Genomic DNA, 27,914 nt, shown 5'->3' on the forward strand with positions numbered 1-27,914 from the left:
GGGTGCAAAAGATGGTGTTTGGCCAGTGTGCTGAAGAGAGTGGGGCTGAGGGTAGTGGTTACAGTCCCATTGCTCACCCTGCAAAGAACACGTGTTGGTGAATGTAGCTGGCTTTCCTTTCCTCTTCCATATTTAAAAGCCTTCAGCCCTTTGTAATTTCTATTGTGGCAGCTTACATGCTGGAATTGCAACGCTTCTTAGTTCTCTAATAAGCTAAAGGGATTGTGCTTGTTCAGCCTCTTACTGCAGGTTTCTTTCTGGAGGCTGCAAATCCAGTTTTGTGGCTTTCTTATGCTTTTTTTTTTTTTTTCCTCCAAGATCCCTTTAAAAACCTGGGATGGATGAGGAGCTCTTGTACTGATACTGGTCCTGCCTTGTCAGGAGTGCTGTTCGCTTTTTGCTTTGCTACCCAGGGCTCTCAGTGGGACCCTGGAGCCCCAGGACCATGTTTGGGTGCTGCTGCTTTTCCTTCCAGAAGGGAGCTCACAGCCTAGCCTACAGGACAGGCTTCTCCAGCAGCACCTCGTGGCCAGTAGTTACACCCATATTCCTCTGCTGCCTGCAGCCTGGGCCAGATGCCCTCCCCTCCCCTGAGAGCAGGACGGGGAGACAGGCAGCAGTCACCTTCTGAGACACCATCACCTGTAACCTGTGGCTCTAGGCCCAGCTATCCATCTTCCTGCTTTCCCTTCTTTCCGTGGAGACAGGGCCTGGGAGAAGGCTGTAGCTAATTTATTTGTGAGCTCCAGCTATTGTTCTTCATTTACATGTTATTGCTTAATTTAGTGCAAGCCTGCATGAAACAGAAGAGTTTTATTAGCACAGAGGATGGTGCTAATAAATAATTTGCCTGAGCTGGAGTCCAAAGAACAGATTCTACTGCAACAACATCTTGTTAATCAGCTAATTAATCATGTAATGCAATGGAAACCCTTGGCAAGGAGATGTCATCCTGCCTGAGAAGGCTGGCTGCGAGTCAAGCCTGCTCCCCACCACAGCTGCCCCTGGCAGGGAGCAGAGCTGCATTTGGGGACCCTCAGGAGCCTGAGCACATCTCTGACACGGGGCAGGGTGAGGTGTGGCGTGGGTCGTGCCTCCTGCAGCTACCTGCCACAATGATTTTGCAGGTCCCCATTGAGAGGCACAAGTTGGGCGCCTGAAGACACGGTTGTCTTTTGCTGCTTAAGCTGGGACGTGGCTCGAAGGTTTTATTTCTTCACTCAGCAGCCTCTTAAACCATGCAACTTCTTCCTGAAGTCCCTGTATTGAGCTACATTTACACATGACGTCACAAAGTTCTTAACCCTTGCAGATACCAGCTTGAGGGGCTGGCAGGACTAACAGGTTGCTCTCAGTGCTGGCTGGGCCAGTTGTAAATGCCCACCTTGATTTCTTAAAGTTTAAAATCAGGGACAGATGTGCCTCATGGGGCTGTGCCCGCCCAACAGCCATATGGACCACCCCATCCAGGCACACTGCAGCACCTTTTGGGTTCCCCCTTCAGAGCTGGGATTCCTCACACAGGAGGTGCAGGGATGGGAAAACCCTCCTGAGAACAGCAGTATAAGAGGAGCTTTGGTGTTTAAGCTGAAATGATTGGCAGCCAGATAATTAAGCGTGGAGTTTTAAAATGCCAAGGGACCACTCCAGCTGAAATCTAGTCAACTAAAAAAAAATTACACTAATTCCTAGTTCCTAGACCCCTCAGCAGTCCAATCTAGAGTTTCAATTGTTTCTAACGTTTCCGTCTCTCTGTAGTTGCTACCTGAGCTCTGCAGTTGCAGCAAGTGTGCAGGGCCACGGGGACCCTGGCCGTGAGCATGGCGAGTGCTTTCACCTACAAAAGGGAAAAAAAGGGAATAAAACTGCTATTCCAGTGTCTATGTTCCTATTTGACCTTGATGGAGAGCAGCGATAAAAAAACACTGAAGCCGAGATGGGAACTGCAGTTTATGGTGTAACTTGTGCTTCTTGGAGCATTTGGTGCGGGCTCTGCAGGCTCGGGCCCATGGGGCACAGGGGGAGCTCCTGGCAGTAAAGCAGTTGTGGCTCCCGCTCCGCCGCCGAGGGCCGAGGCCCGCGGTGTGGGGCGCACAGCACCGCGAGAGGCAGCGCCACAGGCCTGCGCCATCGGCCTACAATTCCCAGCGTGCCGCGCGCCGCCCGGGTGGCCGTTCCGCCACACTCGCCCCCTCGTGCGCGCGGACCGGCCGTTGCCCGTTCGAACCGGCCAATAGCGGAGGGGCGGTGCCAGCCGCAGCCAATGGCGCCGCGCAGTGAGGGCGGGGCGGGGCCGAGGGGGTGGTGCGGCGGGCCAATGGGCAGGCGGAGCGGCAGGTATGAGATGGCGGCGGGAGCACCGACGCCTGGCGGCGGCAGGTAGGAGCGGGATCCCGGACACCCCGCGCCCCGTCCCGGCGGCGCGCTCCCCCTGGCCCCTCGCTGCCGGTTAACGGGTCGGGCGCCCCGCAGCAGCCGGTGGGCAGGCGCCGGTCTGCGCGCCTCGGCCCGCCCATTGCGGCGCTGCCCGTGCGAGCCGCGCCGCCCGCCGGTATCCCGGCACTTTACCGGAGCCGTCGGGCTCTGTTCCGGCGGTTTCGGAGCTCGGCCGAGCCGCCGCGGGGGTCGCGGCAGGACCCCGTGTCCCCGCGGTGCCCGTGTCCCCGCGGGCTGCGCAGCGGGGGAGCGCTCCCGCAGCGTGCCGGTGCTGCATTGCGGGAAGCGCCGCCCGCTCCTCTGCAAGGGAGCGCTCCCGCTGCAGCCGCCCGCCCCGGGCAGGGGTGTTCCCGGGGGATGGCCAGGCACCGTGCCCGCCGTGCAGCTCTGCCCGGCCCCGCTGTGCGGGCCCCGCCGGGCTGCGGCCGCGCTGCCCGCTCCTCCTGCAGCCGCAGAGCCGGCGCCGAGCGCTTGGCAGTTGCGGGCTTTGGTAGGGTGATGGCACTATATAGACTTGTTTAGCATCCAGCCCTCCTTCTCCTTTGCTTTGTCCGCTCTACGCGCTATTCTGGCTTTCCAAACACACCAGCGATATCAGCTTCACGGAATTCACCTTTAGCTCATACTTTTATATGCATCACCGTTCTGTTACTGCTGCAATAAAACAGGAAGGACTGCGTGAGTGCCTCGCTACAACATTGTTGTGTCAGATGACTGTTAAAATGCTGCAGTATTCTTTTTTTTCTCCTCCTGTACATGTGGTGTGTAGCTACGAGTTGAGTATCTTTGGAATGGTAATTCTTGTGGATAAATAAATACAGTTGAGGGCTGATGCCTCTTACTCAGCCTGATTCCCAGTGGTGCCATCCTGTTCACTGCCGAATGGGACCCTCCCGATGGCGCTTGCTCTGCTTATCTGGGGGCTCTGCTGTGGTGCCTGGGCTGGGGCAGAGCATTGCCCTGCAAGGAGGGATGAAGAGATGATGCTCATTGCAGCATGTTTGGGCAGGGAGTGCCTTAAATGCTGGACCTGGTAAAGGGATGCGTATGCTCAGTGCAGCTGATACTTAAAACGCCCTTCTGGTGTCTTTCACGTGGCCTGGATCAGCCTAAATAACTAGATTTATTTTTTTTTTTCTATGTTGGCAGTTGTCCTTAGGATGTATTCCCCGCTCTTTACCCCACACCCTCCGCACGGATTATGTTAATACAAAGCTTGAAGTACAAGTTTCCTCCAGCACTGCCTGTCACCCGCAGGTAGCGCTAGAAAATTGATCTCTTGCTTTGCTGGTCTATCACTACACAGGTCACAAAGCTTGCTTTTTTTTGTGCTTTTGCCCATTTCCTCTCATCTGGAGAGAAGTGCAAGTTAGCTAGTAAAACTTGCATGCTCTGTGTGTGGTATTATAGCATGCTGACTTAAAGACTGGAATTAAAAGCTGGTTCTCCTAAACTCCTTACCAAATGTTACTGAACACGACAAAAGATTATTTGTGTGGGTCTCTCTCTTCTGTTTGTGGTCTCTCTAACCTCTGCCTGGTTAATCATAACTGAGAATGAAGATTGCAGTGTGCCAGAATGCTCAATTTCAAAAGAGAAACATCTGTCTGTTTAATGGATGTATTTAAATGTCCGACTCAAGCAGTGCCTAAACTCTTTGCCAGGCACTCATGTCGGCCATTTGATACGGCAGGGGTGGGATGAGCACAAGGGAAAAAGCAATGGGTCTGCAGGAAGCTGGAAAAAGCCATAAAGCATCATGTTAAAATGGCTTGATAGAGTGGACATCGAGAGCCACATCCTAAACAGGTTGTGAAAGGAGACACAGTTGCCATCTGTGTTTTACTGGAAATAGGAAAATGTTCACTGTAAGCATTACTTGATGGCAAAAAATCAAAGTGACTTGCTGAGGGTCAGGCGGAAAAAATGGTGGATGTCAGAGTTAAAGCCAAGTCTCAACACATGGCTATTTTTCTGTGAAGATAGCCTGGGAGCTGGGGACAGTCTTATTCACACATTCCCTTTTTCACAGCTCCCATGAGAATCTTTGAGACCTAGACTTGTGTTTGACCCCATGCTCAGTCCAAGTCCTGTGGGGTATGCATCTGAACCAAACTCAAGGCCATGTTGTATTTGCAGTATTTTTATATGTTTGCATGTAACACCCTGTCCTGTTCCCACTGAGGGTGGGATGGGCTTTGACAACAGGATCCTTGTTCTGCGACACTTCAGTTTATTGTCTGCTTGTGTGAAGGGGGAGCATTGCTTCCCACATAGCCCAAAGCAGCGTCTGGGTCTCCTTGCCAGCCTGGTCGTTGCCTTGTTGCCGTGTGCACATTTACATGCCTATGAAAATGTCACAGAGCTTCGTTATCACTCCTTTAAAGGTGCCTGAGCATTTAGTTCAGTCTGAAACTAAAGCACTGAGTGCTAGACACTGCTGAGAAATCAAATGCCTTGTCCTAAAGGTCAAAAGTCCTCAGTGTGTGTTGATTTAATAAGTGACATGAACAGATGGGAAGGAAACAGGGCAGCATGGAAATGTTGGTTAATGTCAAATGATTCCACTGAAATCAAGTCCATCTTGGAAATACTGTCCCTCTGTATGTTGGGTTGGGCTTCTGGTCACAGCTGAGGCCTTATCTATTCCAGTTGTTTTGAACCTAGCTCATTCTGTAGATCTCATTTTCACTTGCCCTTCAGCTGGAGGCAGGAGCAGGGAGCTGAGGCCCTTTCCTTGCCCTACACTCATTAGGGCTGGTTCAGGCACAGCCCTGCTGTGCAGGCTGTTTCCAAACCTGCACTGTGATCCTCGGGGCTGGCACAGTGGGTTCCTGAGTTCCAAGTTACAGGGGTCCTGGAGTCAGCATGGGCTGAGAAATGGAAGGAAATGTGGCTGCTTAGTGGGATAAATAGGCTGAAATTTTTCAAAGCTTCACAGGTCTGGTGTGTCCCTGGCTTCTCATCCTGGTAATGCATCACACTTACTGTGGTGTCTAACAAGAGAATTGGGCCCTTTGCTCCAAAGTGCAAAACCCTCATTCCTTGACTCCTGGCCTTTCTCACCTCTACACTAGGTAATTGCAATTAAGCCATCTAGAGTTTCCTCATAAATTTTATTTTCAGAAATTATAGATAGCAGGGAATGTGATAAGCTGCTTAATAATTGCCTGCCAGCTGGCTTACAAGAACTTTTAATGTGTTTGCTTTTGGCTTGTAAAGCTCTAATAATTTGGACTCCAGCCAAAACATCCTTTCTTCTTGAGCGGTAATGTGGTAGCTCTGATTTTCAGAGGCAGGAATTTCTCTGGGGAAATGGCATTAGTTTTCCTTTTCGTTTTTCTGGAGCTCATACTCAAGGTTGAAACACAGCTTTATGGTTTGGGACTTCCATGTGGGCATTCCTACAGCCCTGCTTGCAAGCTGTGTTATAGCAGGAGACAGGCATGCTGTGGCTCTCCATGCCTTGGAGAGCAGGAAGCCTTTTAGGGAACATCCTCACAAGCTCTTGGGGGTTCCTGGAGCTCTCCTCACACACATGCCACTCTGCATTCTCTTGAGTGGCCCCTGGAGCATGTATAAATACATCACAATATATCCCTGGGCTCTGCAGTGAAACAGAGTTGATCCAGACAGAGATGAACTGTCAGGCAGGATGGGAAGAGAAGCTGTATCTCCCCAGAGTTGCATAAAGTGACACTATAGGTTATTGTCATATGAATTCTGGTATCTGTGTGCAGTATTCCAGTTTTTGACATCCTAGCCTGCCCAGATCCCCTTCAAAAGCACTAGGCCCCCACACTGCTCAGTTTGGAGAGTTAATTGGGCTGCTTTGAGAGTCTCTGTCTCTCTGGTGCCGCATGCTGTGCTGCTCTGTGGCGGGCCCAGCCTGTTTATCCGTGTGCCTCGGCAGCCCTGACCAGATGTCACCAGCTTATTTAAATGCTGGCGTGCATCCAGGTGTTCCTCATCACAATTCCAGCTTGTAAGAGTTTATACATCTGGAGCAAGGGATGTGGCCTCTGACATACTCAGTGGTGTCTGCAGAGGCTTGCTGATGAGGAGGGATTTGATGTGCTATCATCCTTTGCAAACACCACTGTGATACAAAACACAGATGCGAGGACGCAGCTTGTTCACTGCACCTCTGGACCGTTGTGGAATTACAGAAGTGTAGTGAACAGAATCAAGAGCTATGATTCCTGGATACCTTCATCCTCTGTATTTGCAAGGCTGTGACTACAAAACCTCTGTGAGGAGCTGGCTGTGGGTCCTGACCAAGATCTCAGTATCTTCTTAGTCCAGAAAAAGCAACTGCAGTCAAGTAAACCTGTGAGTTCTGCAGCACACTGTACTCACATTGTGGTGCTTTGCTCAAGCACCAGTCTACCAATTGATAGTGGGATGGGATTCCCAAGTGTGTTCTGGGCACCAGCTGGTGCTACCAATTTTGGGTATCATCCTGTGGGAGGGCTGGAGGAAAACATCCATCCTGCCTTGCTGGGTTGCTCTGAGTTTCCAGACTGCTACAATAGCTTGTTAACTTCTCTGTGTTGTTTCTGTGTAATTGCTTGGTTTCTCATGTCAGAAGTAAACCGATTGTTATGGGCTGCTGTTTATAGATGGTAGTTCTGCTCTGACACTAGCTTGGAGCTACTAGACTGAGAAGCACCTAGATGGTGTCTTTGCTGGTCTGAATTCCATTTCATCCTGCCTCTGAAGGATGCCTGAGGACTCTTACCTTCACAGGTAAGGGTGACAATCAGAGGTGCATTCAGCAGTTTTGGGTTGCTGGAGGTATAGGTAGGACTGGGCCACACCTGCTATTGACTTCCATCCAGTACACTCAACATGGGGAAATAAAGAGGGTAAATACATTTTAAAATGAGAAGAGCAAGGGAATGCTATCATTAATGGCAACTGGAAAGTACCCACCAGCACACTGGGGATACGGCCGACAGATATTTGGTGGGAAATAGCTGTGGGGCATCCTCAGGCTATCTCCCACACTGCAGTGAGGGTCTGGATGTGCCACAGAGTGCCCTGTGGCACTGCCAGGCTTCTCCAGCTCCCTGGCACTGCTGCCTTGTCTCTGCCTCACCAGCAGCTCCCAGCTAGTCTGTGGAGCTCAGCTTTTGCCTCCTTAGTCCCATGTCCCAGCTATCCCTGCCTGATAGCTTTCAAACCAGCTCCTTTATGCTCAGTCCCATGTCACCCCTTGCACAAAAGCTGGATTTCTTCTAAATGTCTGCAGCGTGACCTGATTATTTTTCCCGTCCTTCCTCGCCCTCCTTTTTAATAGTGTCTACAGAAAAGCTGGCAGAGTTCAGTTATATCAGTCATGCTGACTGATAGTGCTGCCTCTTCTCTTGGGATTCCTTCTCTTTTCTGTCCCTCCAGCATTCATTTCAGATTTAGCTATCAGCCCTCTAAAGACAGGGTATTGCCTTTGTTCTGTTTGTACAGCACGGAGCACAGCGGAGCCCCCAGCTGTGACCGAGGTTCCCAATGCCACAGTGATAAAAGTGAGCAGATCAGTAACGAGAAGAGGCAGCTGCTGCCACCTAAAAAGATTCAGTTTTGGTGCTGGTTTCAGTGAAACCAGGATTGGATCTAAGGCTCCTCTTCTACTGCTGCTCCCAGTAGGAGTTTATATTAAAATAGAGACACAAATGCACTGACAGTCCTGAGAATCAGAGCAGCATTCCTATTTAACAGTGTTCGACTGTGTTAGTCTGATCTTAAGGCAGACATATGAGCTTGCAGATCTTTAATGTAAAATTACTGGATTGCTGGTGGTAGCTGCCTTTCTGCATTTTTACAGGGCCTTGGGTAGTCAGCTGAGCCATCACAGAGTGTGGGAGCACCCGGATCTGGGGTGGTGGTACTGGGAAGAAGACTTGATGAGCAGCAATGCAGTGAACCTGCAGTTCCTCTCTAAGGCACCCCTTGGTTCTTTCCCTCCTAGCACTAGAAGGCATCTGGAGGCTCTGATGTTGTGATGCCTGATTGAAGTACTGCTTGATTGACTTTAAAATATTCCAGTGGCTATTATTAAAAAATATCACAAGGAATTCACGTAGGTCAAACTTGAGAAATTTCATGCTGAAATGCAAATTTCTTGATGTTTCACATATATCAAGCTGTCTTGTTATTGTTTTTTTTCTTTGATGCTGGTAATATATTGCATTTTCATTTTCTTCCAAAGCACAGATCCCCACTCCTCTGAATGCTTTCATCTTTTCAGATAGGTCCATCTCCTCCACGTTCACATCACAGATGTGTAGCCAATGCTGCCAAGATCTAGTCTGAGTCCTTTACTGACACATCTATGAATTTGAATTAATAGATGATAGCAATGACATGGATAACCAATATACCTGGTTTCCAAAAGGTTGCCAGGAGTTACATTAGTTCCAGGTTGTTGAGCACAGGCCACCATCACATAACAGCAGCTTTCTTAGCCAGCTCCTTGCTGTTTAAATTGTATATTATTATCTGGTTCTCATAGCCAAAAGGCTGAATCACTCTGTGTAAGCTATTTAAATGTGAAGAAAGCAAAGCAAAAATTAAAAAGGCAGTGTTATCTCATAAGGCTTACTTTGTCAAGGCTAGAGACAGTAGGCAAGGATTGGCACCTACTGTGCTGTGCACTGTGTACTCATCCCAAAACAACTCTGCCCCTGAAGACTTTATGGGTATAACCCTGGGCAAAAATTACTGCATGTTTTTCTTGACATTTTTCAGAAGCTTATCAGTCATCCTATGAAGAGTTAGGGTGCCAAGTCTGAGGCCTGAATGTGATCTTTGTTACACCATCTTACAAGAATGTCAGTCTGAAGTACAGCCCTCAGAGCAACTTTAACTGTGAAGTCACTTCTAAAGTCTCTACAGTCCATTCCCATTAGACTTCTTTTATTCTTTTTTAATCTAGGAAATAATTTGTCTTCTAGCTCTTTTGTACTTAAAATGATTCCATATAATTCCACTATGGTTCTTTCATCTCTTTGCAAAATCTGGGATGGCTCCTATCTGGCTCTGGAAATACTGTCTTCAGACATCCTCATTAATTGATTCCTTACTAGGGCACAGCAGAGGAAACAATGGTACTTCTCCCTCCCTGGGGAAATCCGAGCCTCTGTGCATCTGTCCCGTGTCCCTTTGTGCTTAGCCAGGCAGAGAATTGTTCATGTTTTGTGTTCTTCAGCGCTGCCTGCTTATCACCCTACTCTCAGTATTTGGTAGCAACTCAGCTCTTTCTTATAATCTAAAGATTTTGTTATTATAGAGGGAGATTTTCTAATATTATCTGCCTTATTTTCAAAAGCTCTTTAATACTTTTACTCCTATTTGATAAAACTTGTCTACTGTGGTGTGTCTGAAGCATAGGCCCTTAGTGATGATATACAAAGTGTGCAGAATGGCACTGGAGATGGATTTTGCCCACTGAATTAGACATATTAGGCCCCTCTGAAATCTTTAGCTTTCAATGTATCTGCTTTCCCAGCTAGACAAAGACAGCTGATGCCTTGCCCCAAAGGCACCTCTTCCTTTTCTTTCTCTCTTGCCTTCTATTTTCCTTGTGCTGTATTTCATGTTTCTTGAACCTTTCTTCTGCCACACGTGTGGACTTAGTATCAAATCTGTGAAAGCCACTAACCCAGCTCCATCTCGCCTATCCGAGTGCAAACTTGCTGCCACGTGAAGTAATCTGCCTGCTTGCAGACTCTTTCACCACAGGTTTGATCACCAGGTTTTGGCACTTAAAGTCTCATTTTTGTCCTAGTTTCCAAGGCATTTCCCTGGCCTGGATCTAGTTACCTTAGGGATTAATTGATCCATCATGATTTTGACCTCCTGCACCATCCACTCCCCATGAAATGATGGGGCTGTCATGCCTGAAGCAAAAACGTTGTGTGTGACAGACAGCTTTCTTTGTGACTTGGCTGGGATCACAGGCTTTGCCTCTGAAGGATACTAGAATGGCAAGAATCTCAGCACAATATAGGACCCATTTTTTTAAATCTGCTGTCTTAATCACAACCCTATTAGAACAAGGTTTTATTATTCATTGGGATTTGATTATATTCATGAGACTGGAGAGGAAGCTATTTATTCCTTTTATTTTATTGTCTTTTGACGTGTCGTAAAGCAATCTGAGATCACAGCATATAGAAAATATAACTCTGTAATTGCAAGAGAGGGGAATTAAAGGGCAATAAACTCCATGAATACATGTTTGTCTCCCCTTTGCTGCTGTTATATAAACTGTGAGTGTAGGTAGAGTACATCCATCTCTCTTTTTTAACATGAAAACAGCAGATGGGGCACATGGCTCTTTCTGAAGGTTATGGTGTGTGCAGCAGTGAGGATTGGCAGGGTTATTGTGTGTAAAGCCAGTGGGGGCTTTATCTTTGCTCAGAAATAGAGGTTTGCTTCACATTTCCATTTTGATTAGCAATAATGATACAAAAGCAAATTTTCTGCGCAAGGAAGAGCTGCTAATAAAGTGACCTTTCAAAATTAAGTAGCTCATTGAAGTGCCATATCACAATAAGTGTATACAAGACTGGTCCCAGCTGCAGCAGGCAGGGAAACTGGATGGGAATCCAGAGAAACGTGGAACAGGAATCCTGAAGTGGATGAACGGCACATGGTGGCACAGTAATGGTATCAAGGAGCACTGGCCAGGTGCTGATTTCAGCTCTGGGAGGCAGATCTACATGCTTTGTCTTGGAAAGGATCTGAAAGTGTGAAAGGCAGGCACAGAGTGTTTCTAGCAAGGTTTCTGGGCATGGGGTTGTGCAGTTAAGGGACTTGGCTATTGTCCTGCCAGTGCTGTAACATCGGTTGTGCTTGGATGCTGTTGGGAATGTGTTTGCATGGCTTTACTCATGGTAAACACAGGGTAGACTTGGAACTATTTTGTGGATTCCTCTTGGATACAGGTGGAAAGCACTTAATACCACGCTGGTCCTAATTCAAAACCTGGGTTTCTATGTAGGAATTATTTGCAGTTAAACTCCAGCTACGCAGCGTTTGGCAAGAGACATGAATCAATTTGTCCAGCTTTTCTTTTCTGTTTTGTCCCTGTGTGAAGGCTGATGCCCAGTGTGTGCCAAGGGGGCCTTTCAGACCCAATAATGCGCCCTTGTGTCTCGTAGCATGCGTGGAATTTGCATAGGCTGTGCTGGGACAGGCAGGTTTCTTTTGTTGCTGGAAACAAGGAGCAAGTTCTTTTCCCTGTCTCTGCTTCCTAATGCCTCTTCAAAAGCTCTCAGCACTCATGTAAGAAATTTACTTTTTTCTATTTATTTTTGCATTAAATGTTATTGGACTTTGTACGACTTGTAACACAGGCTGTGCAGAGAAGTCATAGCAGTCAGTGCTAGTTGATAAAATTGTGTAATTTTTTTTTCCTGTGAATCTAGATATCTAATTGTCAGAGGGAAGAGATAATCTGTGATGCTTGATGTAACTGCTGCAAAGTATTTGCATATCTTCTCTGTGGGGAAACAAAACTGCTAGTGAGTGAATAACAGTGCACGGATCATTGCAGGCAGGGTCAGTGGGCCTATACACTTGCTATTAACCCTTCTCAGGATCTGTATTGCCACAGAATGAGTTGTCATGGGTTTCAGGCAAAGGGCTTGCTCCACATTATGAGCAGAGCTGGCACTTGTTTGTGCATTGTAGCCCTATGCAATGAAATGCGAATATGTTCAGATGAATTGGCAGTTGCTTTTTGGCAGCTGATACCGAATTGCTGCATTTTGGTCTTGATTTATTGCAGATAACAAACTGCTGAAAAGCAGGCTTGGAGGTGCTCAGCAAAATATGGCCCCCATTTGGAGTCAACAGTGTGCTTGCTAGGCCACTGAGCCAGGCAGCTGGGAGCCTTTAAGAGCTTTCTAAAATTTTAGATGACCTGGCAGATTGCCTTGCAGTCTGCCTTGCAGACCTTCTTCCTCTCCATCCTCTTGAAGGCGTCTTTGGCATCCGTGGAGAGCAGTGGAAAGAGGAGGGGATTTGGTATGGATTCTCACGATGTAGGAGTTCTGAGAGCCTCATTTCCTCTTGTTTCAGCAAGTATCTTTCTTCTTGTGGAGCCTGAGTCCCAGCTTCTGTTCTGTTATTCTGATCACATCCTGGAAATCCTGGAGATAGTCTTTCAGGTCAGAAGCGTACAGCAGTAGCTCAGAGAACTGTTGGGTTCACAGGTACTGCACGGAGGTGGGCTGGAGATCAGGTGACTTGCCAGTGTGTGCTTTGATGTCTTCCTGTCCTGAGCTACTGTCAGTTTACATCAGAACAGGAAACTGCTGAGGTCTCTGAGCTAGTAGTGTTCTGTTTCTTGAGCCAGTGGATGTGAGGTTCAGTGGGCTGCAAACGCTTTTGGTGGCAGCTGTGTTGAGCAGTGAACAGGGATGCCCAGCACGGTCTGAACACAATGCCATGCCTCCCTTCAGCAGTAAGGAGAGGAAGATCCAGGTGCTCCAGTCTTCTGTAGAAAAGCCTGTTTAGAAGGGAAAGCCTTTATGGGCTTGGGGGTGTTCAGCAGAGCACTTGCTGCCCCACATCTGCACCTAAGGAACTGACGTGATCCCTGGTACATAAGCACAGCATCCCTATTAACTGTGTGCTTGGCAGCTGCTCTCGGAAAATGGTGTCCAGAGAGAGCTCACAGGATGGATGTAGGAAGAGTGGAAAGTATCATATAAGAGTTAAAGAATGGTTAAAGGATTGGAGAATGTCACAGGGTGAACACACACAGTATGTACAAGCTGAGTGGGTAGGCATCCTCCTCCCAGAGCCATGGCACACCCATTCCCAGAGCCAGGCTGTCCCTTTATGGCTGAGTATGAAATCAGGACAGTAGCTCGTGACTGGAGAATAATGACACTAATTCCCACCTTTAGGTAAAAGAGTGGCAGGAAAGGCAAGCTGGGCAACTCTAGCCTGTGGGCTTGACTTAAGAAACATGAAAATGTTTGAAACAGTGGTGGGAAGATGGTAATGCAAGACCTAGAAGTAGATGGAAATTGGGATAAAAGTATGAGCATTAAGAGTGCTGATTAACATGAGATATTTCTTTGATAACTCTTTGATTTGATTTTCAGCACAGTAAATGTACCTATCCTCTGGTAGGGTTGTGCACCTGTTCAAGATAACTCTTAGCAGAGCAGTGTCTCGGGTGCGTCCCTTTTCCCATGCCACATGAGAAGTTATGAAATCAAGAAAGTACATAGGTGTAAGTAGAGAGGTCAGATAAAAAGGGCATGAAGGGATGACAAAGAGATAAGAACTAGATGAGCTGAAAAGGGATGATCTAGGTGAAAAGTTAGCAGGGGTTTCTCAAGGATTGATCTTGCACGGCTCATGACAATGACTTCTCACTGGCTCCAGACTCAGAGCGTGGAGCTGGCAGAGAGCAGTAACCAAAAGATTGGTCACCTGGGAGCATTTAACCACACCTACAGCGAAACTGAGGGTTCAGTGTTACTGTGCATTTATAACCTCAAAAACAAAGTCCCAGGAAATGGAAACTATTTGTTGCTACAAAGGTAGGTATGATGGAATGGCAATGAGAACTGATGAGTGTAAGCTGGCCATGGAAAAAATTTAGATTGTTTTTAAGACTTGCAGGCCACTGGGAGTGAATTTCTGGGGAGGAAGGGAGATAAAACCAAACTTATTTATGACTTAAAGCAATAAGTTAATGTAAAATTTTGGGTGTAATTTCTGCCAGAGCTAATAGGATGTAGATAGAGTGAAACAAGTAGTAGTGATGCAGTAGATGTAGTGAAAGTTTTCATTGGGTCTTGCTATGTGTTGCCTATGCCACTATCACTCTGTGGATTGCTAGTCTTAGGCTGTATTGTACAAACAGTCCAGAAATGATTTTGTTCCATAGGGAAATGTAACTGTGCTGTGCTGAACACTCACCAAAGTCAGACAGTGCTGTTGGTGTAGACTGGTAGCTCCTGTCAGCAGATGTCTCCTTCAGGGCAGACCAGCTGGCTGGAAAAACCAAAGTGATGAGGAGTTACTGCATTTTTTTTTCCCCTCTTTCCCTTTTTTCAGTGATGCCATCTGCAATTTTGTCATCTGCAATGACTCCTCCCTCCGCAGCCACCCGATCATCTTCAATCCCGACTTCTTTGTGGAAAAGCTGCGCCATGAAAAACCAGAAGTGTTCACAGAGCTGGTTGTCAGCAACATTACCAGGCTCATTGATTTGCCTGGGGCAGAGCTGGCCCAGCTAATGGGAGAGGAGGACCCAAAACTGCCTGGGGCAAACAACACAGCCTCTGGATTTTTTCGTTCTCTGATGTCTCTGAAGCGCAAGGGTGAGTATGGATGGCACAAAGACCGGTGCCCACCTTTAGGGTGATGCTGTCATCATTTGTTACACATAGTTTACAAAACTTTCAGCCCCTAGTTTTGAACTCGTGTGGAACACTTAATACTATGGTTTCATAATCTCTGGGGATGCCACTTCTAGAAAGGAGCAGAACAGATCGGGAAATTGATCCTGGAAATGTCCTGAACTTTGAGAATACCCTTCTTTTGAGATTATTGCTGTGGTGTATGTCAGGCTGGCCTCAGTGGGTCAGTGCATCTTAGAAATCTGTAAGCATCTTCCATCCAAATGCTAGTGCTGCTCTGATCCACATCCTAATCCAGTGACAAAGCTCTGCAGACTGACTGATGAAGCCCAGTTTAAACTCTGGGAAGTGACATATCTCTCTTTCTCTCTTAGACAAGCATTCCACTGGAGTTTTCTTCTGCTAAAGTGACTATTCTTATCTTCCCTCAAGTTCAGCTGTCTGGGTTGTGAAACTTTAGCCCCAGGCCCTTCACAGAAGTCTTCTTTTGAGCATGGTTGTGTTCAGATCCTTTCCTCTTCAATGTCTGGCATTTACCACTGTTGAAACTAAAAGTGTGTTCTAGGTGTGTGTGTGTGTGTCTTCTCCCACCTTTGCCCACGCTCAAGGGGAGCCTGGTTCTCTTGATAATTTAAGTTAAACCTCACTCATCTAGACAGAAGCAGCCTCCATCTGGGCCCCTCACATTCCTCCTCAGCTCTGGTTTCCCAGCTTAGACTGGCTGGCTGCTGGCAGAGAAGCTGTGAGCTGCCTTCAGATGTTGGCAGCCTGAGGTTGAACACTTCTGATAAGTTTTCTCCTTCCTTTGAGCAGTTCTGCTATTGTGAGTATCTCATATTGCTATGGCATAGTTTGACTACAGCTTTTTTCTGTCTTCAACTATTACATAATTTCTCTAGATGTTTCTGATTGTACCAAGCCTATTTCTCCATTGTGTTTCATAAGGACAAGCTTTGCAGCCCCACTGATCAGGCAGAATTTTCTGGTGGCAGCTTCAGCCCTGCATTTCTGTCTGACCTGGAAAGAATCTTGGTACATATACTCACCCTAGGAAAATAAAAGACTTCAAATCAAGTCTTTTAGCATCCTTAGATGAGAATGACTTAATATTGCCATGACTTACCATGCTGCTCTATAATAACAGGTCTTCATGCTGCCCCTAAACTGCAGTTTAGAGGCTCATACCTGTTATTGCATCTGCCTCTTCCCAGAGAGTAGCAGGAGATCTTAAATTCAAGCACTTGACAAACATAAGTGAGTGAGTAACCAAACTGAAAGTGTTTTCTTAGTATGTATGAAAACCCCCATATTCTTTTCAAAAACCTTCCAGCAGGGGCTGGTGAGCCTTCTCCAGCTCAATTTTTTTATTAAATTATCTATACTCTGTTGGAGCACTGCTCTTATCAGACCTGACATCTCCTGCTAACTCTTTTCCCCAAGAGCTCTGCCTTCCCCCATTCAGATGTCGCCATGGCCGTGTGTCACTACAGCTAGCAGATGTTTCCAAGTCTGCTGGCTGCACTCCCAGGCTGCCACGGCAGTGTCTCCCAGCATTGACAGGCACTGTCTGTGAACTCCTTGGCCAAACTCTGGGAAAAAGAAGTTTGTGCCTACAGAGAAAATCAGTTTCATGTACTGTGTGTTTCATCTTGGAGCCATCATTTGTTTTTCTTCATCTTATAGACCAGCTAGAACAAACAAGTTTTATTTTTTCAAAGCCAGAGGCCAAGGACCTGGACCACATGGAGCTCAGAGCTGATCAAACTGCAAATACTTACAACTTCTTTGAGCATCAGGAAACTCAATCTCATGCTGCTGCTTAGTTTTAGAAGCGATTGTACAATAACATCTAAGGCTCTGTAATGCAGCATCCATTCTCCAGACACGTCTTTCAAGTTTCTTTGAGAATCAAATTCTTATTCAGATACCAGCTTCTGACTTCAAAACTAAATCAAATTTGTCAGGCCCTGCATGTCTCAAGAAGTATTTTCCTCTTCTATTCCTGGCCACTGTTGATTCTATCTGTTGAATGTCTAATGAGTTTAGTTTTCTTCATGGACAAGAACCTTTTGCCAATCATTCTCTCCCTTTGCACTCAAACCTTTCAGATCTTTCGTGTAGATCAAGAGCTCGCATTGCCTTCCTTTCTCTTGCAGACTGAAGCATGTGCTTTATCAGAGTGAGGTCAGAAAGTTCTTGATTTAACAGGAGGCTGGAGTTCCTGGTGGCTTACCATGTATTTCAGAAGTCCTGGAAGAAAGCAGAACATTCTTCAGGCGGAATAAATTTAGTTACACAGGATGGCTGCTAGAGAAGTGCATAGGGTTAACCAGGTCTCTCCCACATGCTGTGAGCATCAACCCCACAGAGCAATAAGATCTGTAGTACAAGAGACCAAAAGCAAGTAAAATCAAAATTAGATATGAGGGGGAAAAAAATGCAAGAGAAAGCTTGTGGGGGAGATAATGCACTGGCTGGTCTGATAAAAGTTGCTTGGATTACTGAGCTATCAGCTGTAGCAGTAAGGAGAGAAACCTTCAGTGGTTTGCAAATGGTGCAAATGTCCAGCTTGCCCTCAGAAGTGACCCATGTTCCTGGCAGTCTGGTATAGAGAATGGAGGAATATTCTTTTCTTATATCTGTTGTCTCTTTGAAGCCTAAGTATGAGGGCAGGACAAACCAGCTCTGTACCTGGTTCCAGTTCTCAGTCCCAATCAGTGAGTTGTGGTACAGTCTCTCCAGTATCTTGTCTCCAGTCCAAACCTATGTGCATCTGAGGGAAGAAGTGTGGTGCCCAGAGTTCTGGTTGCTGCCAGTCTCTGGGAGTTGTCTCCACTTTCTGAGGGACAGATCATACTGGCTGTGTGTGTTTGACAGAAAAATCCATTCAGTAGCAAGATTGCATTTATTAGAAAACACTGTCCTGGATAATCACTGTCTCACCTGGGAAGTTCCTCTGTGGACAACATGAGTATTCTACATTGGTTCAACAAATGCCCTTCAGTTAAATGGACTTCTCATCTGATACTTCCTTCCCTGCAGGGATCCCCTTTCTTTCAGTTCAGTTGCTTCCATCTTTTGGGACCAAACACTGTGTTTTGTAGTGGAGTTCTGGAGCTGGCAGCTCATGCCCAATCTCAATCCCATAAAATGGGAACAGACTCCAAGAGTGAGAGGAGCCCAGTTTATTACTTTGCTACTCTCTTTCTGCCTTATTTAGCTTTCATACTTTACTTAGTTTCAGACCAGGGCAGCTGACATGGAAGAGAGATTCCATGGGATGAGGAAATTCCATGTTTTCCCCATTCCTGAAAAGGAAGCTAGTGTGAGCCAGTCAGATTATGTCTACTCTCTTCAGTAGTTTTTATTTGCCTCCCCCATAAACTCATAGCTGCAACTCTTCTTTCTGTTCCACTTCATGTCAAGCCACAGTGAGGATTAATCTGAATGTTTCTCTCACAGTGTGGAGTGTGCCAATGTGGCAGGCACCAGGGCTGTCCAGGCTGTTACATCTGCTTTTCTCACTTTGCTTTTTTCTTAAGGTGTAGGCTTGCAGATTCTATGCCATTTTAAACTGAAGCATCTGTTCTGGTATTGTTTTTTCTTCAAGGGCTAGAGAATATTTGCTTTAGCTGATAAAAGCTGTAATTAAAATGAGGTAAGAAGCAGGATGATGAAGCCCATGTGAGTACAGCATGGTGAGATGAAGTCACTTATTTTGGAGTGTTTGTGCTATCTCACATCTGTGAGGGTTCTTGTGACCTTCACCCTTAACATTTTGGGGCACTGGTCTTTGCACGTTGAAATCTTGTTCTTTGGGGAGCATTAATTTCTGTGGCTGTTGGGCTCTGACCTATCTGAACATGTTGTCTTCTGCTCTGCAGAGAAAGGGGTGGTGTTTGGCTCACCACTGACAGAAGAAGGCATTGCACAGGTTTCCCAGCTAATCGAGTATCTGCATAAAAGTAAGTGGCTCCGTTTGCTGTCTTCCTATCCCAGAGAGTGTCTGTCTGGCCCACCTCAGTCTCTGGTGCAGTCAGAGTGACAAGCTATGAGCTGTCCAGCAGCAGGAGTTTGAGACTGCACTGGGCAACTGTTCCCCAGAATTGCCTAGCAGATATGTTGGTCTATTTCCCTCTGTACAAGGACTTTCTGTACTGATAGGAGACAACTTGAAGTCATGTCTCTGAATACACTTCACTGAGGTTTGCTGTCAAGCTCTGGAAAGAGGAGGGAGCTGCTTTAGTAAGAAGGTGAGAAATCAGCCTCTGATTATTCAGTGCCCTTTTTTCTCCCCTCTGCTGAGCAGATCTAAGAGCAGAAGGCTTGTTTCGAGTGCCAGGCAACAGCATCAGGCAACAGATCCTAAAGGATGCTCTGAACAGTGGTACAGATATTGACCTGGACTCTGGGGAGTTTCATTCCAATGATGTGGCCACTCTACTTAAGATGTTCCTGGGTGAATTACCAGAGCCGCTGCTGACGCACAAGCACTTCCATGCCCACCTCAAAATTGCAGGTGAGTGGGCAGCAAGAGGCACTGGAAGGACTGGAACTGGCCTCCAAGAAAGCACACTAGGCTGTGAAATGTATTCCTAAAAGGCAGCCTAAGAAGGAATCCTTCTGCTACCTCACCCTGGTGATGGAAAGTCTAGAGCTGGTTAATGAATCAGACCGAGTCTGTCTAGACCATTCTTCCCTCAGATACCACAGTTTAAAGCCCACAGTGATAACCTGGGTCTCCATCTGTTTTATGTCCAGGGTTCTGAGCAAGCTGTGGTTTCTATGTATTTAATAACTGTTATTGAACTACCTTATGTGAACTTCCTCCATCTTGCCTTTAAGTCATCACAGTCCTTAGCAGCTCTGTTGTTCTGTGGGAGGAGTAGCATAGATTAACACATCAAGTGGGGAGCTTGGGAGCTGGGGGGAAGAGAGATGGAGGGCCAAGAACTGTGCAGGGGTTTGTAGGAGATCTGCATATGAAGAGGAAAGGATAAGCAGTTGCAACAGACTGCTCTGAGGGAAGGTAATGTATGTCCTTCATGTTCTGCCTTGTGATTTGGCAGACTTGACGCTGTTTGATGAGAAGGGGAATAAGACCAGCACCCCAGACAAAGAGCGCCAAATTGAAGCCCTCCAGCTGCTGTTTTTGATCCTTCCCGCTCCCAACCGCAGCCTGCTCAAACTGCTGCTGGACTTGCTCTACCAGACTGCCAAGAAGCAGGACAAGAACAAGATGTCTGCCCACAACCTTGCCCTCATGTTTGCACCCCACATCCTATGGCCCAGAAATGTAAGCAATGCCTCAGTGTCTGTGGGTGGGGTATTGCAAGGCAAAAAGCAAAGGCTTGGCAGGGGAAAAACCAAGATGAGAATGAGACAATAATGTGAGGGTTGGAGACTGATGGAGAGGTGGGAGCCTCCTGGCAGGACTCAGTCCCAGTGTTCAGCCCAGACCTGCCATTTGCAACTTACACTTCTTCTTTTTCACTAAAATTGAAAGCACAGCACAGTCATGCTTCTTCTTAGAATATCAGCTCCAGTAAAACCTTGCAGATCTCTCTTCAAGGTTTCTTATATGCTGCTGGTGAGCTGCTTGGCCATCACTGCTATCCAATTCTTCTCTCAGAGCGACTTTGGCTCTGTGAACTCTGCTGTTGGCATGCTATAAGCCCTGGCTGCCTGTCATCTCAGAGTAGATCTCCTGCTCTGGCACTGTGTGTGTCTGTGCCCCAGAAGAGACCCCTTCTCCTCCCCTTCTAATGGATGTGCCTTTGGCTGTATCCCCTTGCCAGGTGACAGCAAATGACCTTCAGGAAAATATCACAAAGCTGAACAATGGAGTGACCTTCATGATCAAACATTCTCAGAAACTCTTCAAGGTAAGTGTGCTTTGGCATCCTGCTCTCCTGCCTCCATCACCAGGAGACTGAATGCCCCTTGTCCAGACAGATCCCACATGTTGAGTGTATGTTCTGTGGGCTCTCTTCTGCGGTAGGAGAAGGAGACTTTCTACAAGGAAGTGTTCCTATAGTGACTAAGGAGGAGATCTTTGCTGGGCAGGCAGCCCTGGAGGTGGCTTTGCCAGGGCAGGTCAGCAGCACGGTGCAGTGTAACACTCCCCTCTGCTGGACACCAGCACCTGCTGCCCAGCAGGAATCCTGGCTCCCCAGGGCAGGTACACACAGGGCTGCACTTGGGTTCTGGCAGGATGAGGACATGGAAGGGGTTTGTCCTGCCTGAGTGCTGCCAAGAGCAAAATACCTGATGCAGTGGGTTGTTTTGTTGTGAATTTCTCTGCAAATGGTCATCAGCCCACTGTTACTGGCACTGTCCAGCTCTGAGCAGGGTGCTGTGGTAGGACAGTCAGGAGTGTTGGGCTTTCAGCTGTTCCTCCAAGGAAATGTTTCTACAACAAACAGTTTCTTGACTTCTCAGGGCCTTCCTGGTTCACTGGAGGCACCTGGTTGCTGCAGAGTTCTCCCGTGGAGAGTTCCCTTTCTATCTCCTTTGTCAGGCCCCAGTTTGGCCAGCTGGGAGCTGGGACAATTACTTAGAGCAGGGTTCCACAGGGACTTTTCCCTACTCTGAGTTCCACTTGTGCATGTAAAAGATACTGTGAACAGGGAGTGTACTGGGGACATGAAATTCCATGGCTTTGTTTGCCCAGAATGGCTGAGTCTTGGTACAAGTGGCTTGTGTTGTATGGCTGAAAAGCAGCTCTTTGCTGGAGCCACTGTTGCCCCAAGGCCAAAGCTGTTAACCATACATTTGGCCTGTTCTCTGCTCATCATCACAGGCTCCAGTGTACATCCGGGAGTGTGCCAGGCTGCACTATCTGGGATCCAGAGCCCACACATCAAAGGTAAGCCAGCAAATGCAGTGCCTGCCCTCCATGAAAGGGCAGAAGCTGTGATGCTATGAAGGGGTCTTTGTGAGTGATAGAAGCTGAAAACAAACCAAGTCATGAAAGAGGATCTGTCAGAGGGCAGGAGCAAGAGAAGCATATGGTGTGGTAATGCAGGCTGCTGCATTAGGGAAATTGGACAGAGTTGAAGCATCTGTTAATCAAAGGCATAAGGAAAGAAAGCTACTATGAGCCCCTGTTTAGCAGCAAACCTGCTCCCTGTGCCCAGTACATGCAGCACCTGCTCCTTCACAGGGCTGTGCCTTCCAAACAGACAGACATACCTACTGCCATGGCCAGGATGCTTGGCAGAAGTGCTGACATAAAGGCTACTTGCTGCCACTGGGACAACATTTGAGTCTTACCAGCAATGCTTCCCTGTTTCATATAGCTGTAGAAGAGGGCAGATGCATCGCAAGGAGCTGCACTGCCCCTTCTCAAGCCTGGAAGAGCTTCTGCAGCTCGCATCTGGGAGAGGAGGGAAGAAGCAATAGGGTCACCTTTGTATTGCTGTCACCTCTTCCTGGCACGGGGCCTGCTGATGCAGTGATGCTGCAGAAGGGTAGGGAAAACACAGCCCTGTGCATTCACTGGGGTTGAGGCAGCTCACGAGACTCTTCCTAGCCTGGCTCAGATGGGTGGCTCGTTGGGATTAAAGCATGGCAAGCGACTGCTGTCGCCGCTTTCCCAGGACGACCTGGATTTGCTGACGTCCTCGGGCTCCAAGGAGCTGCAGCCCCTCAAGTCTCAGAAGCGAAGCCGGCTGGACTCTTGCCATCAGGAGGAGACCCAGCAGCGCACGGAGGAGGCACTGAAGGAGCTCTTCCAGCACGTCCACAACATGCCTGACTCTGCAAAGAAGAAGAAGCTTATCCGGCAGGTAAAAGATACCTTGGGGTGTGCTTGTCAGCACAATCCTGGGCACAGGGCTAAGGACAGGGCCTTCTTGAGAGCTGCTCCTAATCCTGGGCAGGCTGGGGAAAGTGTGCTCTGGGCTGTGTAAGGGGCAGAGCTGTAAGAAAAGAGGAGAGGATGAGGTGTCCTGGATGTTGTTGTGCCAAGCAGCGCTTTTGAGCTATGTCTTTCAAGCTAAGGACCTGCTAGCCAGCAGTTTCCCAGTCCTGGTCATGGCCTTGTTGAGCTTCCTACCTCAGAAAGCGAGAAGTTTCTTATCCTGTTGCCTGCAGAGAGTGGACAAACTGGTCTCTTCTTGGTCTCAGACAACTTGCTGCACCAGACAGACTGGTCAGTATGGTCAGCACCACTTGTGGCTGCCAGCCTCCAGCTGCTGCCCAGCCTTCTTTCTGCTCCCAACATCTGCTGCTTTTGGTTAATTTGGTAGCCAGCACAAAGCACCTTTGCACCCAAACTCCCTGTAATCCTGGGTGGAAGGTGTGGCCTTCCTCTGCTTCCTTGCTCCTGCAGTTCTGAGCTGCTCCTCCATTTTAGGAGATGAAGGAGAGAAACTGAGCTCTGGGACAGCAGGTAGAGCAGCACACAGCAGTAAGGGACAGGGATAACTGTGCTAACATACTGCCCTCATGTTTCCTCCTAGTTTAATAAGCATGCAACAGCTCTGACTCCTGGCTCTGATGTGCCCACATCCCCAGCACCGCGGCGCACCCGCTCGCGCTCCTTCAGCGGCCTCATTAAGGTAAAAGCAGCCTCTGACCCTTGCTCTCCTCTCTGAATTTCTGATGTTGCTTTTTGCTTCTGTCTTGCCCTGCCTTGAATGAGACCCTCAAAGGGTAGGGACTCCTCAAAGTATTGCCTGCCAAACAACACAGATCCACTGGTGCAGAAAAGGCAGCACAGTGACAATAAGCCTTGTTAGTGTAAAGTGTAATTGTCTTGAAACGCATGGCTGTAGGATCTGTGTATCCTTCTGCAGAATTGATTGCTTCCTGAGATGAGATGAGGATTGACAGGGAGCTGGTCATGTAGTCTAGCATGTTAGCACGGGTTTTAGCACATCATGGGCTGCCCTACAGCAGCATGTACAAACCCTTTACAATCAGACAGGCTCATCCTAGTGGTGTGGTATTTCAGGATGGTTCTGCTTTGCAATCTTTGTCCCAGCTTGGCTTCCTTTTTTTCTTTCCCAGCATTCAAGTGCTTACCAGCAACACATCCTGCTCCTTCCCTTTCTTTTTCACTTTGCACTCTAAGCACTAGCCAACAGCCCTTTCTTCTTACAACAGCGGAAAGTTTTGGGAACTCCAGTTATCCTGGAGAGGAAGAGCAGGGATACCACACCAGAGCCTGTGCGGGTCAGCAAAGAGAACATCCAGCTGGTAAGAGCTGCTCCCAGCACCACTGAAGCTGCTGGTGGGGGAGTGTGTGAGGGGAGTAACTTCAGTGATCCCTGGGGAGCTGCTCTCTGCCCAAGAGAAGGATTCCAAATTTCTTCTGTATGATAAAATAAGATCCTGAGAAGCTGCTCTGAGGAGAGCAGAGCAGATGGCAAGGGCAGCATCAGAGCAGGGGTGACAGCACTGGGCCTCTACTCCAGTCTTGTCTATCTGGCTGTGTCCTGCCCTGGGGCATTGTCTTGTGCCCCCTTCTTTCTCTTATGCTCCTCCACAGGGTTGTACAAAGCCTTCTGCCTGTATGCAGTAGGGTTGTCCCTTGGCCCAGACAAACCAAGAGTGGATTTGGGTGATAGATGCTCTTTGGTGGTACAGGCTGCTCCAAGGGAAGGCTTTGGATGCCAGTTCATTTACCAGCTCTCTACTCCTATTGCCCTTTCTTGTCCAGTTACAGAAATGTGGCTCTCCAGCTCATATATCCCAGGTGAAGCTGAAGTCTTTGGAAGGCCAGAAAGAGGTGAGACACTTTCCCTTTCCCCCTGTTCCTCTTCCTGCAGGGAACCTGGTGTGCTGAAACCTGCGGAGGTGGCAGCGCACACTCAAGGCTCTGTGACAGCTGTGGTGCCCCAGCTCGTAGCAGTCTGCTCTGTGCTGAGCTGCAGGCAGGTGACATGCTGGAAGCCAGACCCTGAAGGGTCTTACAGCCCTTCTGCTTGTGAGGTGGATGTTGCAGGAAGCCGAGGGAAGCTGGCAGCACAGGGTAGTGCTAACAGCCTGTCAGGGTGGCAGTGGGACAAGAGGTTGGTGCAGCCCAAGACTGACTGCTGTGTTTGTTCCTGTCTGCTCACTGCCTCATCTAGAGCTTTAGCAGAAGGTGTGGGAGGCTGACACCAGGGAAGGGTGCTTGCAGGGGGACAATGTCAACCTTTTTTTGCATGGTATTCTGTGTCTCAGGCATTCAACTGCTCTCATTCTCTGCTACAGGGATCCTGCAGACGCATGCGAGCCCGCCTGCTTTCCAAGGATTCATCATCCCTCTGAATGCCTCACACCAATGCATGGATGGGGATTGCCCAGCCTCACAAGCTGTGAATAGAAAACGTGCTGCACTGAGAGGAGAGTGCTGCAGGCTCACAGAACCCTCACCAACAGAGCAGCACTCTTGAAACTGGACCTTTGCAAGGATTGCAGAGATTTGTTTCTTTCTGTATATAAATTATATTTCATTCTACTATAGGGCAAACCACTATCTAACCAAAACTTGTGCAGCATGTCTGACCTGCTGGCTCTGGGAAGAGCTGGAGTGCTTGCTTACAAGGAGAGCCCTGTGTGCATGCCCAGCTTTCTCTGTAATGTTGCTAGGCTATTTTTCTGCTTTTCTGCTCTGAGTTTTTAACACGTTGGCTTGTTTTTGCTTCCTCCTCCCTGTTAGCAGTGAGAATGATGGGCTGTAACCCTTACCCACATCCTGACATCTAAGTTTGCCTCCAGTCCTCCTCTGCAGGCATGCCCTTCTCTGCTTCTTCTTGGCTCCATTTTGTTCTGCTGTTTCCAAAGGGCTGAAGTGCACAAATGGTACAGAGCAAAGGATGGGCCTGGAAGGAGAGGCTCTGGATGCCATCATTTCAAGTAGAACCAGGGGAAAGCAGCTTCCCCAATAAAACTCATCCCTCTATTTTAGCTTGAGCTGGAGACAGCCCTTGCTCTCTGCCTTCATGTTTCAGTGGCACAGTTCTGAACAAGGAGTGTCTTGGCTTTGTGTTCACTCAGAGAGGCTCAAGCTGAGGAGAGCAGGGGGCTGGCAAAGGCTGTCTGGGGAAAAACACTCTAGTCTTTGGAATTTAGGGTGCCTGGGGCAGGCAGTCTTGTGGCTGTGTGTGAAAAAGAGTGTAAAAGGTGAGAGAGGGCTCCATCCATTTGTGATCTGCTGCAAATGGTGCCAAAGGCTTTGGCTCAAGATACCTGGATGGCTGGAAAGGCAACTGGATAATTAATCATTAAACTGGGGGAAAGGGCTGAAGCTGGGTTCAGCTCTTTGGTCTGAGCTGCAGAAATGAGATGAAACCTCCTAGATACAGGATAAACCCCAATCACAGCTGGCCAATGTCGGCAGCCTCGTTAAGCCAAAGTGCTCCAGAAAGTCAATCTTGCCAAGAACCTGTCTGCAAGCACTCTGAGGTAGAATACACACAGGGTCACTACTGTGAAATAAAGATTTAATCAGCTGGGGGACCATCTAAACACTTCTTAGCTCTTCTCAGCAAAGCGAATAATCTCTGGAATCCAATTATATTTGTCTTCTAATCTTTAAGAACCAGCAGCCAGCAGGAGTTAGAGCTCTGCTCTTGACAGCTTTCTGAAACAACTGGTGGCAGGAGGTGTGAATATTGGGATATGAACAGGGGGTTCAGTCTGATTGGCTGGAGCTGTCAGAACAGGGCACTGGAGCCCTGTGCAGCTTAGCTGGAATTTGTCACTTTTTTTAATTGTGGCTTGTTGTTTTTTTTTTAAAGATACAAATCTTTGTGCTGCTCTGTACAAAGGATGGTTTTTGCTACTTTATCAGGGATGCTTGTCCCCAGTCTGACCCTGAGTTGAAGTCTTGAAAATATAGGGGGTAGGGGACTGTAGATGTGTGAGTTGGGGGTTGCTGGTGTTAGGAGCCTCTGTCACAGCAAAGAAAGAGCTGTAGTTCTTCAGGGACTAGACTGATGATGATGCTGTGAGGAAGGGCAGAGGCTGTTTGCTGTGGTAGTAGCATGTGCTTTCTGGATATGTCTGTAATCATTTCCTCCAGAGGCTGAAGCAGTCTATGTGCTTTTCTCCAAAGGGCGCCACGTTTTTCTGACTGCACTTCTGCCCTGTCCCTGCAGCCTGCTGTTAGCAGATACTTGGGAATCTCAGCTTTGCCTCTAAGCAGAGATGAGGCACAGACAAAGGTCAAGTGGCAGCTCAGGGAGAGCTGGGTCTGCTCCTGCTAGCTCTGCTCTTACTTGCATTGGGGGCAATTTCTGGGTGAAGCATTTGTTTACCCCTCCTCTCCCCACTGTCCCTATGTGGTGTATCTCCTATCTCTCTGCATGAGTGACTGCTTGGCAAGGCAGTCTTGTATCTAAAACTAAATACACTGTTCCCATATACATCAGACTAATGTAACTCTCCACTGTTCCCCCTTACTGATGGCTCTAGCTCAGAGGCTCTGTCTGTTTTCTGGCACAGCTGAGATTTGTTCAGCTGTAAGAAAAGTTCCCTATGGGCATTGGCCAGGCCTTCTGCATGTGTCAGGTGCCTTACCTGCCAAGGGGGTGGGTGCTGTCTCCTGACAGGGCAGTCCCAGGTGGGGTTCAGTGTCCTGGGGTGCTGGGCTTTCCATGCTGTGGATAGTGGTGGCTGACAGATTCCACCCCTAGGACCTTGGCTGTTGCAGTCCCAATGCATTCACACTGTCTCCCAGGCACGGGAGAGTTTTAGTCATGCTTGGATGTGTCTCGTTTTTGTGCCCTGTGCAATGACTCATAAGGATGCTTCTTCCCAGAGCAGCCGCTAACTGTTCCCAGAGTCTATCATTTCCAAAGTATTTTTAATCTTTCTCCTTATTTATATACGCGATGTCAGTACTGTTGCAGACTGTTGCCTTTCTGTGTGTTCATGTGAAAACACCACATTAAATGCTTTTATTTTTAGTGGTTTTGCTTGATGGCTTAAGCAATTTCATTGGGATAACAAGGACTCCAATCCATCTAAAAAAAGAAGGAAATGTCTGCTTAGAAGCCTAGAGATACTACTTTTAAGTGTGGGGGTGCTTGGTGAGGTGCTGCCCACCTGCAGGGATGGCATTGGCCTCCCATGGCACACGGGCTGAAAAGCCTC

The 27,914-nt window shown here is 47.9% G+C and overlaps 1 protein-coding gene across 1 annotated transcript; it reads left to right on the forward strand.

Annotated features, from left to right (window-relative positions):
• Positions 1-2,214: 2,214 nt before the first annotated feature.
• Positions 2,215-27,727, forward strand: ARHGAP19 (Rho GTPase activating protein 19). The gene is made up of 12 exons (XM_056495291.1): positions 2,215-2,379; positions 14,521-14,786; positions 18,710-18,790; positions 19,135-19,344; positions 19,895-20,121; positions 20,624-20,710; positions 21,628-21,693; positions 22,427-22,615; positions 23,291-23,389; positions 23,937-24,029; positions 24,493-24,561; positions 25,029-27,727. Exons 1-12 carry the CDS (start codon positions 2,264-2,266, stop codon positions 25,083-25,085), a joined length of 1,560 nt encoding a protein of 519 aa, XP_056351266.1. The 5' UTR covers positions 2,215-2,263; the 3' UTR covers positions 25,086-27,727.
• The last annotated feature ends 187 nt before the right edge of the window (positions 27,728-27,914 follow it).

The sequence above is a fragment of the Oenanthe melanoleuca genome, chromosome 6 (assembly GCF_029582105.1).
Source record: "Oenanthe melanoleuca isolate GR-GAL-2019-014 chromosome 6, OMel1.0, whole genome shotgun sequence".
In the NCBI taxonomy this organism is placed as follows: Eukaryota; Metazoa; Chordata; class Aves; order Passeriformes; family Muscicapidae; genus Oenanthe; species Oenanthe melanoleuca.